A 17,372-nucleotide genomic window follows, 5' to 3' on the forward strand; every position below is an offset into this window, starting at 1 on the left:
AGACAGACAGACAGACAGATTTTATGTAAGCTTTGTAATTATAAAAAAACAAAGTGTAAACAAAGAGCAGATTACTGTTATGGAGGGAATGGCTATGGTGTTCTGTATTGTCTTACAATATAATGCTAACCCAAGTAGTTTGTTTAACCATGTATTTAAAATAGGTTTTCGAAGCTTTGAATTACTTTACATGATACGACAGAATATTTTTGATAGCATCAGCTGTATACAATATGAACGAAATGAAAGAGAGAGATTATAATGATGATGATGAGGGTCTAGAGAGTGGACAGTGGTCAGTTTAAGTGTTATCGAATTGAACGCAAGCTCTTAACCAACGATTACCTTGATTAGGTCACGATGACACCAAGCAAGCAGAAGAGATTTGCGCGCTCTTAAAAAAACAACTCACGAAATGTAGTCTTGTGATATGTCCAGGGGCAGCTGTGGGAGATAAGATTTATTCTTTAAAAAAAAAAGCGTCTCCTGGGGGGTGGCACGGCTTGAATAGGGCGGGAAGACGGAATTAGACGTATTAAATCCATTTACTTGTCATCTGACATCTTGGCTGGGTGAAACATGAAGAAATGACATGGTCTGGGTGACATCCGTTTGACGTGGCTTAGTATAGCGCATTCATTCAGATGCACGCACATAGCCGCACACGACAGAGAGACTGAATGCACCGGTTCGAACCTCTTCCTCATCGCCTCTGTTGTCGTCGTCACTTTCTTTCTAAGTTTCTCTAAGTCTTCTTCATGCTGACCACTGAAAATGGGAATGCTTATAATATAAATGTCTACAGTTTATCAGTAATATTAACGCACTCTTTTCCTATCACACTCTCTTTCTCGTATTTATACCGTATATTTCTCCTTCTTTCTATTCATCTTATCTGATCTTATCTTATCTTATACAATACAGACGTTACTTAAAAAGAAGATGATTACGTCTTACGCTTCAAGTTCATTCGTTTTGTAGAAGCTCACAAACTCTCTCTTTCTTATTCTCCGCTAACGCCTTCTTTCTTTGTTTCTCTCTCTCGCTCAGTCTCTTATTCCCTTTCTCTCTCTCTCTCTTTCTCGTTCTTGGCTCTCCTCTCCTTTCTCTTTGTCTTTCCTACTTTCTCTTGCTAAACGAACTATCACGCCCCCCCCTCTCTTTTATTTACCTCTCTTGTATCTCACTAGCTTGCAATCTTTCTGTTTGTTCTCTCATTCTAACTCTTTCTCCCTATATCTACCTCCCTCCCTCCATCTCCCTCTTTTTCTATTCCCGTCCTCTTTCCCTCTCGGATACGTAGCTCATAATCTTGTTTTTACCTTCTCTGTTACCATCGCACTTTCCATATTTGTTGTTTTTTTCCATTTCCTTGTTTCCCCTTTGTTCTACGTCCACCAAGCCCAAAGGTTTGCTATTGAACTAAACGCTCTATGATTGGCTGTGATTACACTATTTCCGGCGGTCAAGGGGAGTGACGAAAAAGTAGAAGAGCACGCTGATTATCTTCTCTTGTCTAGTCCGGTTAATCTTTCAACAACATTTCTCAGCGCCCACTTCAGCCTTTAAACTCGTTCAGTCTATTAACCACATTCTTCAATCTTTCAGCCACATTCTTCAATCTTTCAACCACATTCTTCAATCTTTCAACCACATTCTTCAATCTTTCAACCACATTCTTCAATCTTTCAATCACATCCTTCAATCTTTCAACCACATTCTTCAATCTTTCAACCACATTCTTCAATCTTTCAACCACATTCTTCAATCTTTCAACCACATTCTTCAATCTTTCAATCACATCCTTCAATCTTTCAACCACATTCTTCAATCTTTCAATCACATCCTTCAATCTTTCAACCACATTCTTCAATCTTTTAACCACATTCTTCAATCTTTCAATCACATCCTTCAATCTTTCAATCACATCCTTCAATCTTTCAATCACATTCTTCATTCTTTCAATCACATTCTTCAATCTTTCAACCACATTCTTCAATCTTTCAATCACATTCTTCAATCTTTCAATCACATTCTTCAATCTTTCAACCACATTCTTCAATCTTTCAACCACATTCTTCAATCTTTCAACCACATTCTTCAATCTTTCAACCACATTCTTCAATCTTTCAACCACATTCTTCAACCTTTCAACCACATCCTTCAATCTTTCAATCACATTCTTTAATCTTTCAATCACATCCTTCAATCTTTCAACCACATTCTTCAATCTTTCAATCACATCCTTCAATCTTTCAACCACATTCTTCAATCTTTCAACCACATTCTTCAATCTTTCAACCACATTCTTCAACCTTTCAACCACATCCTTCAATCTTTCAACCACATTCTTCAATCTTTCAATCACATCCTTCAATCTTTCAACCCAAACTTTCCTGAACAACTTGAAGACCTGTGAGAACATGACAATTTTATTCACAATTCTGCCACCCTTTTTATTTGCTATTTCAGTAACATGTCTCGATGTTTTCATTGCAGTTGTTACGTACAGACGTAAATAATCTGTAACTAAAAACTGAAAAAAAAAAGCAGTTGTGTTCATGCTGTCTGTCTGTCACGTTTAGATTTCAAAACTTTTTATTTCCTAATAACAATACAAATATAAATACAGAGTTAAAATTGTATTAAAAGAAAAAAATAAAACGTTCTACTTTTGTCTCTATTCTAAATTAAAATTAATTTCTCGAACTTTTATTTACTCTCAGAGTTGAGTCATTTTAAAATAAATGTGATAGTTTCAAATTAAAAAATTTGCTAGTTGACGTCATTCATTTTTGTTTCCTATTTTTTTTTGCAATTACGTCATCGCATTTTTTATGACGTAAAAAAATGACGTCCGACACACTCTGTTGATTTTTTTTCGTGCGCATCAAAAGACATTATTACACCATGTGCCGTAAATCTTGCTTCGTTGACCTCATATCTTCGCCGGTGTCCATTTTTACGACATCGCCGCGTCTCGCTTAAAACGATGCCAGCGCCACCACAGCCGAGGATGTTATCTCGTTCATCGTCAAGGCCAGGTCCCCCCCCCCTACCCCCCCAGAAAGAACAAGGGACTTAATTAAAATTACCCCCAGTCGATGTCATTCCAATTAGTGTTAGTGATTGCTAAAACAAATCAAGGTCCTGGCATGGGGTTCAAAAGCCCACGCACATAAAATAGACTGGATTTGCACAGTAAAAAAACAAAACACTTTAAAGAACTTCTGTAATTACGTGAGAAAGTTCTCGCTAAGAGATAACGCGCGGAATTTATTGCACGTGGAATTAATTGACAAAGGTAGAAGGGTGGTCTGTCTGGAAGGTCATTGTTTGATTAAACGACCTACTTCCTTTATTAAAGACCTCATGTCTGATTAGATCGGTGTGATTGAAAGGACCACAAGACAAGCGGCGACGGTTGTACAATCAGAAGTTCATTGAAGTACTAAGATAAGATAAAATTAAATGATGAAAAAAAAAACAAAAAAAAAAAAACTAGCAAAGCGCTGACCAAGGTATTGTGACTTGTAATGCAGATATTTGCAGAGTGAGACAGCTGGAGGTCACTCACAAAGGCCGCGGGATACACATTTGAGACCAAATTTATATCCGCAGTCGAGGACAGACGCAGATGGCGAAAAGAAAATCTTAATCGACCACCGGCGGACAATGGTCATGCTTGCCCTGGATGTTGCAAAATATGTAGGTCACAGCTGGGGCTGCGTAGCCACGGGAAATAATGTATTCCTCACTAATCTTCGGACTCGAAGACAAGCCTTAATATTATTATTTGTTCTTCTCGTAAGAGCTGAGTCGAAGACTTTTCGAACTATAGTCTCCATGGAAAACAAACCTGAACCTCTGGCCCAAATCGCACAGTCCACAGCAGCACTGGCAAAACTCAAAACAATATGGAAATAAAAACAATATGGAAATCACCGAAAGCGTCTGAAAGAATAAACAAGCTAAATATAGAAATTTTTTTTCTACGGCTACACAAGCGGGCAGAATTTATTTCTCCTCTTCGATATCAAATTAATAATTAATTACCAATAATTAATTGACTATTGTTTAATATAATTTTTTCATGATTCCTCTTTTGATAAGAACAGTATACAATAGTGGAAAGTTTCAACTTGATTCTAGAAGAGGTGTGGCAGAAATAACAAATCATTATCTAATGGGACAAAACCCCACAAATTTAGATGTATCTGTTAATACTGTATTCATTTCAATTGTTGGCATTAAAAATTAATTAAAAACCAGTAATTAATTGACTAACTTTTTAAAAAATCGAGTTTTGTTAGGTAAAAATGATTGTTAAATTTCCACTTGATTTGAGAAATTATTTTTTTTTTTACAATTTTTATCAGAAAGGGTGAGTTAATATAAGCTTTATAATAAAATAACTCAGGGGAGCTAATAATTAATTACTAAATGGAATCCAGATATTTCTAGTATTTTTCAGGCGCGATGTCTAAAAAAGGGACAAAAGAGAATCATTGTGCTCTATTAAAAAACTTTCGCTTTAAATATATTATTAAAATTTAATTGACATTGTTCCTTAATATTTAAAAAAAATGGCATTAAACTATTGCATATTATTAAGTGGACTGACATTCTTTGAATACTAAAAATCGTACGAGAACCTGTAGCATACACTTTGATATTGTGTCAATATATCCACACCTGGAATGTAATAGTTGTATGAGACGGTGAATAACAGATTCAGTATTATCATTAGCAGATTTTGTAGTTTGTTCTTTTGTCAACTCAAAATAGTTTGAAATAGGTGGGAAAAATAAGACAATGTCTTTGTATTGTAAAAGCTTTAAAGTAGAAAACAGTTGAATCAAATATTTATTGGGAAAATACACAAGCTACAAATAAGACAGCGCTTGACTCCATGGGGCCCCCACTGATTAATCCTGGGAGCCCCAAAGTGTACACTAATGATCCCATTAGTCCGCATGCCAGGCTCAAAATGTGTGTTTAAACTTCAATCCATTACCAAACGGTCAACAGACATGCAATCTTGCTCTGCCAGGAACGAAGAATCAATGTTCACCAGCTCGAGACACACACACACACACATACACGCACACATCCGGACACACAGACACAAATTCACACCTACGTTTGCTAATAAATGAATCGTTCACGCCCCACAAAACTAGCGCCCTGCACACACAAAAAATAATAATAATTATAATTAAATTAAAATAAGATACAGAAAAGAAAAAAAAGGCGAAGAGCAGTAAGATGCGCATGCGCTGTTTCCCATAATCCCTGGACTATAATTTTTTCCGGGCAGCCATCACTAACGTGCCAATAATATCTGGCGTGTGAAGAAAAATCTTTTAGTCTCATCCGGTGATAATTTCACTCCATTATCTCAGAACAGTCTTCACTGAACACACAAACCTACATCTATCCCCTAGTCAGTTTGACCTTTGGGGCACCACACATGATTTGTCGACCGTCTCTCTCCATTCTAACTGCCTATTACCTTGAGAAAAATCTCTTTCAATGACAGGCCCGTCCACTCTTTGATGTTGTCTTCCTATCACTTTCTCTCTCTCTCTCTCTCTCTCTCTGCCTCTTCTTCTTTCCTCTGCTTCTGTTCCCTGAAGGAATGCCTTTGCTAGCCCTGAGGAAAATAAAGTTTTAGCTTGCGTTTTTTTGACATCGATCAGCGGGTCATCGTGGGCCACTATTGCGATTCTCTTGCGAATCTCCTAATTTGTGGTGCTGTCTTTGTTGGTGTTACCTAGGATTCCATGTTTAGGTATCTCCTCTCTAATTCTGAAGTAAGCACTTAAACACATATTAGAAAAAGAGGTATTACACCTACTTTATTCTTGTCTCGGAGTTGGCGACTACTGTCAATCAAGACAAGGACAGGGCGGTACAAAAACTCGTTCGTTCCTCACTCGGTGAGACTATATCAAAGCCACTCGTTGATCAGGAAACATGAAAAGGACCAAGATGCCTGCGTGTAGTCGCTGAATAAACTTTGTATGTTGTGTCTGTTCTATTTATGTGAATGTTTCTGTTGTGTTGTTTTTAAATGAGAAAAGAGTCCTTGTAATCACAACAAATTTCCATAAGGATCAATAAAGCAGTCTTAGTCTTAGTTTAGTTCTTTTTAAGGTATATTATGCCTTTATACTATTTGCCTTAGTGTATAAATATAAAACCTGATAGGTATTAATAGTTATGAAGGTCAATGACATCAAGTGATAGAAACTAACATTGTTTTATATGTTTCGGATGTTCAGTCCGAACGGAGGATCATTGCTTCTTTGCACAAACCTCACATAGGACGGAGGCAAAGGTTTGAACCCATAACCATTGAACAGCAGTCCAAAGCGCATTCCACACGACCAGGCATCCATCCTTCCGTCTTCTTGATAATTAAAAAAAAATCAATATTTGAAACACACTTTGATAAAATCGAGAAACCGATAACGGTTATGTATTTGAGATTTATTTCTCATGATTAACGAATTGTTTACGCGACCAATGTTTCCCACATTTATTTCTCATGATTAACGAATTGTTTACGCGACCAATGTTTCCCACATTTATTTCTCATGATTAACGAACTGTTTACGAGACCAATGTTTCCCACATTTATTTCTCATGATTAACGAACTGTTAACGAGACCAATGTTTCCCACATTTATTTCTCATGATTAACGAACTGTTTACGAGACCAATGTTTCCCACATTTATTTCTCATGATTAACGAACTGTTTACGAGACCAATGTTTCCCACATTTATTTCTCATGATTAACGAACTGTTAACGAGACCAATGTTTCCCACATTTATTTCTCATGATTAACGAACTGTTTACGAGACCAATGTTTCCCACATTTATTTCTCATGATTAACGAACTGTTTACGAGACCAATGTTTCCCACATTTATTTCTCGTGATTAACGAACTGTTTACGAGACCAATGTTTCCCACATTTTTTTCTCATGATTAACGAACTGTTTACGAGACCAATGTTTCCCACATTTATTTCTCATGATTAACGAACTGTTAACGAGACCAATGTTTCCCACATTTTTTTCTCATGATTAACGAACTGTTTACGAGACCAATGTTTCCCACATTTTTTTCTCATGATTAACGAACTGTTTACGAGACCAATGTTTCCCACATTTTTTTCTCATGATTAACGAACTGTTTGCGAGACCAATGTTTCCCACATTTTTTTCTCATGATTAACGAACTGTTAACGAGACCAATGTTTCCCACATTTTTTTCTCATGATTAACGAACTGTTTACGAGACCAATGTTTCCCACATTTTTTTCTCATGATTAACGAACTGTTAACGAGACCAATGTTTCCCACATTTTTTTCTCATGATTAACGAACTGTTTGCGAGACCAATGTTTCCCACATTTTTTTCTCATGATTAACGAACTGTTTACGAGAGCAATGTTTCCCACATTTTTTTCTCATGATTAACGAACTGTTAACGAGACCAATGTTTCCCACATTTTTTTCTCATGATTAACGAACTGTTTACGAGACCAATGTTTCCCACATTTATTTCTCATGATTAACGAACTGTTTACGAGACCAATGTTTCCCACATTTTTTTCTCATGATTAACGAACTTTTTACGAGACCAATGTTTCCCACATTTTTTTCTCATGATTAACGAACTGTTTACGAGACCAATGTTTCCCACATTTTTTTCTCATGATTAACGAACTGTTTACGAGACCAATGTTTCCCACATTTTTTTCTCATGATTAACGAACTGTTTACGAGACCAATGTTTCCCACATTTTTTTCTCCAACGGAACACCTCGGACGTTCTGGGCATTTAGCGGAACACTTTTGCTTATTTGTTTAGAGGGAGATTAATTCACGTGTTGGCCTACTAGTTAATTATTCCAGTAGTTCGTGGAACACCTATTCAGGTCTCGCGGAACACTAGGGTCCGCGGAACACAGTTTGGGAAACACTGCTTTCATTTAAGAACGACTGCAGTATACCAGGAGCCAACTGTGACTTTATGTCTACTTACTATGACGCAAACAAAACTGTTGTCGTTTTCATTCTGTTGTATTAATCCTTAGCCTGTCCTCGACTGTATTCTAAAGATGCTATTATCTTACACATAAAGTGAAATTAAAATTACTGTCACATTGTCAGACATTTGAATCTGTCAACAGAACACACAATTATAAAGATACTATCCTTAAATACCTCCCACCCCCCCCCAAAAAAAAAAAAAAATAAATCATAGTCCCCCATAGGAACAAAGCAATTAAAAAGAAAAAGAAGCATAACTCTTCCCTAAATATAGGTCAGTGAGCATATTACTGTGCGTAAGGGGATGGCACAGGAGGGAGGAAATATCGATCACGTGACGAGAAGAAAGAGGTTATCTCAGCCTCGGCCATCGTGTTCTGCAATTATTGCTGTTGGCCAGGTCAGCCAGAGGTTTTTCGTGCATGCCTGATTAGTAGTGTTGTATGCCGCAGTGTAATTTTAAAACAATCTTGAGAATTCTGTTTGGCAACATAAAAAAAGGCTCCTCTTAGAGAAACCTGGCCAAGCTGTGATGTAATTAAAACCTCCATATGCCAGATAAAAAATGCGATTCGAGACTTCCAGAACAGCTATATTCAATATAGAGTTTCAGTTTAATTAATTCCACTGGCTTTTGTGTCTGCCAATGATCCTCAACTAATAAATGTAAAGGAATTAAATATGGCAAAAAATACAGTTTAATTTCACGATTTTTTTCTGGGTTTTACATGCGAAGTTCTTATTGCTAACAGAGACAGATGTATAATTTTCATCCATTACTTTACACCAAACGTGTGCAAGTTTCTTATGTAACCATGAGAAAAAAAAAGGGAGCGGATCGTTTGGTTGTGTTGGCTGAATGGATTTCAAGTGGATAAGTACTGGTGAAAAGTGAAAGAGAGGGGAGACCATCAAGAGACGTAAGACAGAGAAGACGAGACATTTTAGTGATGTTTTCATTAACATTTCACTTGTGTCTCTACATTCATCTACTTTTCAAGTTTATTTTTCGTATATTTATGAATAGGAGCTATATTAAGTTTTTTTTTTTTTAAAAGAAGCTTGTTTAGGTTCTACATTAAAAATAATATTCCTAAATCCGTTTAGTTCTGCTAGCTATTTGGAGCTACAAAACGACGATCGTTTGCTTACATGGAATCTCCCCGTGCCCCCGTTGGGGAACATTAAATCGTTCTTCAGATCCATTGCTGCAACAGTGGGACGAAGAACACTTCATGGAACCCCCCCCCCCCCCCCCCATCCCGGTCACATGTGTTCTCAGCTCCGCCACCTCCGTGATTGAATCCTGCTTCAACATTCCTATGACCAGTCCAACTGTCTGCGACTTTTATATTACAAAGCTTATCTCAACTAAATTTGTCTGGAACAAATCTTCTACACATCATTTCTTCCATTTCTCGTGCTCGGATCAATTTGAAACTTTGTGAAATATTTTCATTGCCGATGAAAACACATTAATCGATAAAAAAAAGTTAATTAATTAATTAGTGGTGTTTAATTAATTATTTTGTATGTAGAAAATGGAGATAAATCTTTCAGTACGTACTGCTCTGGTTGTAGGTAATTGTGCGGTTCTTTCCATTATATAAGATTTGTTTTTTTAAGTGTTTTTTTTTTTAATGTTTTTGCTTGTTGCTATTATAGTTGTGACTACATGCTAAAACTGGATAGAATAGACACTTGAGACGACGAAAGGAAACAAAAAATGAACGATATTTTTTAAACCAATGACTTAAAACCTTTTTTTTTTTTTTTTTTGCCTAGGAGCGTAGGAGTCCAGGAGCCCTGTATATGTCCAACATTTATGTTACCAGCCTCATCACCGCAGAAAAAAAATGAAACCCGGCCCTCTGCGTCTTAATATCATGCACTGTAGACACAAATTTAGAAAGGGCTAGGTTGCACAGTGTCATGGGTCGAATCTTGTCCGCGAGCCGAAGTTTGAGCAGCACTGTACTTTACAGTTGATTTTTGTTTTCCTATTATTGCCTAGCTAACTATTTCAAACGCGGCACTCATTCTTTTAATTGACTCTATCCACTCTGTTCTTTCTGACCTCCTCAAGCGACAGTGTGAGCACTAACCACAATAATTGGCTCACTCGGCTGAAACTCGAACTCTCTATTATTAAAAAGTAAAAAAAAAAACAAAAAAAAAACTGCTGGAGCTATACACACAAATAGCGTGCAAACCCGAAACTCTTTAATATTGCAGAGGTGCGCTAATTACCTTTCTGCTATTTACACACTTGAAAGAGGATTTTTATCATGGAGTCTAAAACGGTTGATCTTATCCCGTTAGGAACAGCAAAACTCTAGGCACGGTGCTAGGAAAAGGCTCACTAGGTTTGCCCACAGAGCGGAAAGGACCTTAATGGTGTGCTTCAGTGGCGTATCTTTGTTTACTTCTGTCTGTTTTCTTGATGTTATAACCGTTTGATATGAAGATGGCATATATTTGAATTTTACATTGGCATAAACTTTGGCCACTCGCCAAATGTACGATTCTGTGAATGAAGACATAGCAGCGCCTCGTTAATTGTTGTCGCGAACGCCGGTATGGACTGTATAGAGGGACTTCTTATAGTCCGACAGTTACGCTGGGCAGGGTACGTATCCCGTACGGGAGACGAACGTATACCAAAAGCAGTCTTTTTTGGTGAGCTAAAAGGTGGTCGGCGTAACAGAGGTACCCCACGAAAACGCTTTAAAGACCAGCTTAGGCGCCAACTTGCCTTAACTGACATAGAAGAGAGCACCTGGTTGCATGAGGCTTCAGAACGACACTGCTGGAGGTCACGCACAAAAGCTGCGGAATACACATTTGCGACCGAAAGAAAATCCGCTACCGAGGACAAACGCAGACGTCGAAAAGAAAATCTTAATCGACCACCGGCGGACTATGGTTATGCTTGCCCTGGATGTGGCAAAATGTGTAGGTCAGGGGCTGCGTAGGCACGGGAAATACCGCATTCCTCATTTATCTTCGGACTCGAAGACAAGCCTTATTAAATTTTTTGCGATTCTGTGAATGAAGACCTATGGCAAGTTCTAAACCCTAACTTTATATAAATGCAGGCATAACGCCTCAAAATGAACTGTCTGTCCTCGTATTCCTCTGTCAATGGGTCCGACTGTTTCTCAATAAATCATTCCAGCAATGGCTCTATAACCTCCCAAGCAATCATTATAAGAACCATTGTTTATTTAACATTCTGCCTGCCTCTGTGCTACAGACAATGCAGGTGAATTCCGCTTTCAAAGAAGAAAACCAAAATAAAAACAAAAACCAGAAACTGAAATAAAAAGTATGGAATACGTCTGAGGTCTGGCGTGAACGAAATGCCCGACATCTGCTAACGGAGATAACAGGTAGGCAGTTTTAAGTTGGAGTGATGTGAGAACTGGTCTTCACCTGACATTTGTACATTATACCATGGAAAATGTTCTACAGTGGTCTAAAATGTAGACCTTCAACAAATAATTATGGCGAATGTGAAGGTCGGGACACAGAGCAGACGGTATACAAGTCAGATTAATCGGAATTAGTTTTAGACTGTCAGAGGCGGCGAAATGAAGGCGTTTCGCAAGACTTTGGTTTGAAGGTTGTTCCTTCTTAAGTTTAGAATGAGAAACATCAGTCAGACGAACATTTATAAATTTATACAGGTATATATGTTAAAAGTTAGTGTCGTTTGATGGATTTGCGTATTTAGTGTAAATGTCTTTATTTTTATTTAAGCATATTTTTTTTTTAATTACAAATTAATAATTAGAATAATGCTTAGGAAAAAAAATTACGAGGTTCTGGCGAGGTTCGAACTCGCGACCTTCTGCGTGTAAAGCAGACGTGATAACCGCTACACCACAGAACCACTATCATATGAGTGATATTGTATAACCAACTGAGTTTGATGCCTGGCTAAACACCAAATTATCCAGATGCATCCACCGCCTGTTTCCACTCAGCCATAATGAAAAAGAAATGACACTTGTCTTTGGAAGGATTTACTGTTAAAATCTGAATATTGGTGGAATTATTAAAAAATCAAGCAAAGCACTAGGGTTCACTAAAAGTCATTTATTTTAGAAAATCAAACAAGAACATAAACCTAAAATGCTATTTAACTTTAGTAACACTTTAGTTTGACCAATATTAGAATATGCGTTCTCTGTTTGGGATCCCTCAACTGAAGAAAACATATAGAAACTAGAACAAATTCAAAATTAAGCAGCGAGATTTATAACAAACGAAAATGTCAGTTTGATTAGACAAACACCATTAGTACAATCACTAAACTTAGAGACACATTAAGACAGAAGAATAAAAAGTAAAGTAGCTATAATACATCAAACACTAAATCATAACTTACAAATAGAAAAACTAAAACTTAATGAAATACTCAGAAGACACAATTATATATGTAGATTTAGTATTCAATATGCTAGAACAAATTCGTGCAAAGTGCTCCTACTTCCGTAGTGCCATTAGAGAATGAAATGGGTTGCCTGAATCAGCCAAGAAAATCAACGACTATTGCTTAACATGCATGACTAGATTGACACGTGAAACGCGTAGGACGGACAACAGTTTGGGAAAGACTGAATTACAGAAACAATTATAATATCTGGATGTTGTATGTTTTTAATGTCCTTTCTATGACCTCTTGAATTAAAAATTTTTAGGCTCAAAGCTCCAGCATGTCGCTCATGTCTTTCTATCACCTTGTTAACCAGCTACAACTAGATTTGGATTTGTGTGACTGGTTCCGCCCATCATGTCCTGCCACATTTATTGTTGACGTGAGAACATACTTGATTGGCCCATTTAAAATAAATATCCTTAAGCTCAATAATTTTGTTTCAGAGACGAGACTCTAGCCTTCTTTTATTTTTCTTAATATTATGCACATTATTTAGTACCAGCTTTAGAACTAGAAAAAGAAACGTATGTAAAAGGGAATATCAATAACCAATTGTACGTACACAGTTATCGATTTTGTAGTTCTGATTAATCCATCACATCTGATGGTTTCAGTACATATTTAGTATGTAGGTGTGGTCATTCATGTGTAAGCATTGGTCTGTAATTGCTAATATTTTTGGTTGGTTATCCTTTAATTGTTGATATGCTAATACTTGTATAATTTTTCTGTCTCTGAGGGTTTCAATAGTTATGCAGTGTGTCTTTGCTATTAAATAATAAAATAATAATATTAAATAATAAATAATTTTTATTATTATTAAAAAAAATACTCTTATAACTTTATAATTGATGAGCTCCAGCGGGTATATAACAATGAACACGTGTATTTGATCATGAACTAAAAAGGTCCAACAAAATTATGGACTATAAACATTTTTGGATCTTCGCTCTTTGTAATGAACATGAAAAACTGACCTTGTTTTGACCACTCGCTAATGCTCCTATATCTGCGACTATGACTTTATAATTGATGAACTCCAGCGGGTATATTACAATGAACAGTGTATTTGAGCATGAACTATATACAACTTCTCAATAACCTTGACTGCCCAACAGTATTATATGGTCTGGACGTGGATGCGTTAACCTGTTTGTCTTGTGTGTTAGTGTAAATTAAAGTATAATCTGAATAAACCATTTAAAAAAAAAATTAACAATACCATAACTTTTTCAATTCCTACATAGTTCTAGCCACTCGTATTAAATTCGTCTATAGCCTAATTAATGTAGTCCTGTCTTTAAAGTCTGTTAAGTCTATGCAGGAGGCGCTTTGCCTCAATGGTCTGGCACTTCACTTCCAAACCGGAGGTTCCTGGTTCGAATCCTGGTGAAGATTGGTATTTTCAGGGCACCTCTGAGTTCACCCAGCTCTAATTAGCTTGGGAAAAGTAAAGGCGGTGGGTCGTTATGCTGGCCACAGAAATAAATGACCTTTACATCATCTGCCGCATGTGAACAACTGCATTGTGTAAGGTAAATTGTTGATACAGAAGTTTCATACTGTTACGAGTGATGAAGGTAAATACGACTAGTAAAAAGGTAAATACGGCTAGTAAAAAGGTAAAACACTAGTAAAAAGGTAAAACACTAGTAAAAAGGTAAAACACTAGTAAAAAGGTAAAACACTAGTAAAAAGGTAAATACGGCTAGTAAAAAGGTAAATACGACTAGTAAAAAGGTAAAACACTAGTAAAAAGGTACAACTCTAGTAAAAAGGTAAAACACTAGTAAAAAGGTAAAACTCTAGTAAAAAGGTAAAACACTAGTAAAAAGGTACAACACTAGTAAAAAGGTAAAACACTAGTAAAAAGGTAAAACTCTAGTAAAAAGGTAAAACACTAGTAAAAAGGTAAAACTCTAGTAAAAAGGTAAAACACTAGTAAAAAGGTACAACACTAGTAAAAAGGTACAACACTAGTAAAAAGGTAAAACACTAGTAAAAAGGTAAAACACTAGTAAAAAGGTACCAGTTGACTTGACCTCGATTTATAAGCTGATTAAACATTTCAAACAATTATAACTATACAATTTTCTTTAGTCACAAGCACCTCACTAGCAGAGTGGTTGATCGGTTAGAATGTCGGCTTGAGGAGGCATGAGCCATGAGTTCGAATTCAGGTCGTTCCCTTTTTGTTTTAATGCTTTTAAAATCCAATTACGGTTTTAATTCACTCAGATCTCCCTTTTTTTTTCTTCTCTTCTCCCCCCTATCCCCCCCCCCCCCCCATTTTACCAACTTGTTGAGTGATTGGACCAGAACGTATGGAGGAGTTTAAAGCAGGAGAGAGAGAGAGAGAGAGAGAGAGAGAGATAAACAAAAAAAACCAATAGACCAAATGTAATTTCTAATATTTCTAATCGCACAGATTTATTGTTGTAATGTTGTTCTAAAGCACATTTAATGACACGACTGATCCAAAACTAATGGATACAACGACACTTCGTGTACACTTTGTAGTTTTTGTATTACAGTATTTTATAAGTTTTTCTTGTTTATGTTTGAGACACTTGACACGATCTTTGAGAGAAATGCTGCTTGCACTCAAATAACTTTACTCTTGGAATTGAAAGTCACAATCAACTCTATCAGGTAAGTTAGAAAACAAGAAAACCCTTAACCAAGCAAAATATAAAAAGAAAAAAATAACTTTTTAAAAAGAAAAGATAATAATAAGTGAAAGGAGAACAGTTAAATAGAAGTCTCTATATGTGTCAATACAAATTTTTTGTCTTGTAAGTTAAAAGGTTTAGTAGAACTGGCTGTCTGGATCTGGAACTTGATGACATGTAGATTACTGAGAATCCTAATCCTCTAATGAAAGGGAAACATTTCTTGGTCAGTAGATATTATGAATTGGGAAGGAGAGGGATGTGAGAGGGGGGGGGGCGTGAGAAGGGTGGGGGGCGTGAGAGGGGGGCGTGAGAGGGGGGCGTGAGAGGGGGGCGTGAGAGGAGCGGCGTAAGTGTTCCATCTGTTCAGCCGAACCTCAACGAGAGATCCATTGTATAGACTCAACAACCAGGAATATATCCCTCCATCCATCTATCTAATTTCTTAAATTCACTTATGACATAATTGTTGACCCATTAGTGTGTTGAAGAAACGTTGATTGGGGTCACTCTATCTTCACGTCTTGAAAACAATGTGTATAATGTATCTAAGTATCCTGGTTACACCCATAAATCTCTTCTAATGAGTTTGAATTAAGTCACAATAAGAAAAAAAAAAGGGGGGGGGATCCTTACTGTCACTTTCGCTCCCCGACATGTCCCCATCTCCAAATGGATTCTTTAACTCTTTCTCTCCGTAATTATTTACCATATTCTGGTGGAATCAACGCTGGTATCGTCAGTTAGGAGAGAAAGAGTTAAACAAGCTTTGCGAAATTATGAAAGAAGAAGGGGAGGTAATGGAGTCTTCCATATAGTTGGAAGGGTTGCCCAACAGAGACTATACCATCATCAATCAGTTTTTAAGAAGATTGTGTAGATTGAAGTTGGTTATAATTATATTTCTTTACTACAAAGGGGGGTCAACATAACCATTTTTGCTGCAAATTTTTTTAACCCAATAAATAGTGAAGTAAGTAGTTTCCATTTCTGGCCTTGCGATCTTTTGGGCAGACGATTGATGACGTATGCTTATCTATACTTAGCGATTCTGTGGTGCCTCTCTCTCTTCTGTCTCTCCTTCTCTCTCTTTCTCTCTCGTTTATCTATAAATCTTTTTTTTTTCCTCCTTTATCTTTATCTCTCTCACACTCTCACACACTCTCTCTCTCTTCATTTTGGTCTGTGTCTATCCCTCTCTCTTTTAGCGTTCTCTCACACTCTCTCTCTCTGTCACCTGAAATCTCTTTCCTCCCACTATTTCCATTTTTTTCTTCCCTCCCTTTTAATCTCCCCCTCTCTCTCTTTCTCTTTTTTTTTTATTTTTCATATAAAATTTAAAGTTGAATTTATGTAATGTAGTTGGAAGCGTGATCTAAAGGTTGAACTTGGCTTGGCTTGGCTACCTATGAAGGGGGCTCGAGGTTCGACACCCGACTCCAGCAGAGTTGTGTTTACTGAGCTGCCTAAAGGCAGCACGGAAAACCTTCTCCCAGATACCCCCAACCCCCACTGGTCCACAAATGAGATTGAACCATAGCGCTCCGAGCATAAGCATGAAAGTAGAGCTATATTAAAGCCATAATTTAGTTATGTATTTATGTATCTATTCATTTTTATATCTGCTTTAACAAAAAGCTACAAGCTGTACTTTGTAAATGTGATTTCATTCCGACTTCTTTGCCTTCAATCACAAACGCTGAAATAGATTCAAGATACTTAAACCTATAAACTGCATTAACCTCCTTGAAATCACATCATGCTCTACCGTTACTAAGCAGTTTTTATTTTCCAAATGTCTCAAGCGTTGAGGCCACGTTGAAACAAGACACATGATCTATAGATCCGCGGTTCAAGACTCTTACACTCCCGCCACATCGCCGACCTCCCCCCTTCCCAGCCCCATCAACCATTTCGAGGGGCGCTCGAATCGAAACCCAGCCACTTATGGCTGGTGCCAGATAAACATCAGGATATCTTCATTATCTCGACGCCAGGAGTTTCTCCATCTACTAATGCTTTCCTTATCAGGTCTTCCAGGAGATTCAGGGGGGGAGAAGAAAGACGACATGAGAACGTTGTTTCGCGCTATTCCTTTATATAAACACGAAATGATAGATAATTTCAAATGGTTTTCAAGAGTTCAGGCCCTTGTTGTTTTTTTCATGGCATTTTCGTTATCAGATGT

The 17,372-nt window shown here is 37.1% G+C and overlaps 1 protein-coding gene and 1 non-coding gene across 2 annotated transcripts; both read right to left on the bottom strand.

Annotated features, from left to right (window-relative positions):
* Positions 1-1,558: 1,558 nt before the first annotated feature.
* Positions 1,559-2,494, bottom strand: LOC129927846 (kinetochore protein Nuf2-like). Its single transcript, XM_056039382.1, has one exon. The coding sequence runs from the start codon at positions 2,492-2,494 to the stop codon at positions 1,559-1,561; it is 936 nt and encodes a 311-aa protein (XP_055895357.1).
* A 9,396-nt stretch (positions 2,495-11,890) lies between these two features.
* Trnav-uac (transfer RNA valine (anticodon UAC)) lies at positions 11,891-11,963 on the bottom strand. Its single transcript has one exon. It is a non-coding gene; the product is annotated as a tRNA-Val (tRNA).
* Between the last annotated feature and the right edge of the window lie 5,409 nt (positions 11,964-17,372).

Source organism: Biomphalaria glabrata, chromosome 8 (assembly GCF_947242115.1).
Source record: "Biomphalaria glabrata chromosome 8, xgBioGlab47.1, whole genome shotgun sequence".
Classification (NCBI taxonomy): Eukaryota; Metazoa; Mollusca; class Gastropoda; family Planorbidae; genus Biomphalaria; species Biomphalaria glabrata.

Coding starts and splice junctions, on each gene's coding strand:
- LOC129927846 (XM_056039382.1), bottom strand. CDS start 2,494: ATGAAAACATCGAGACATGTTACTGAAATAGCAAATAAAAAGGGTGGC.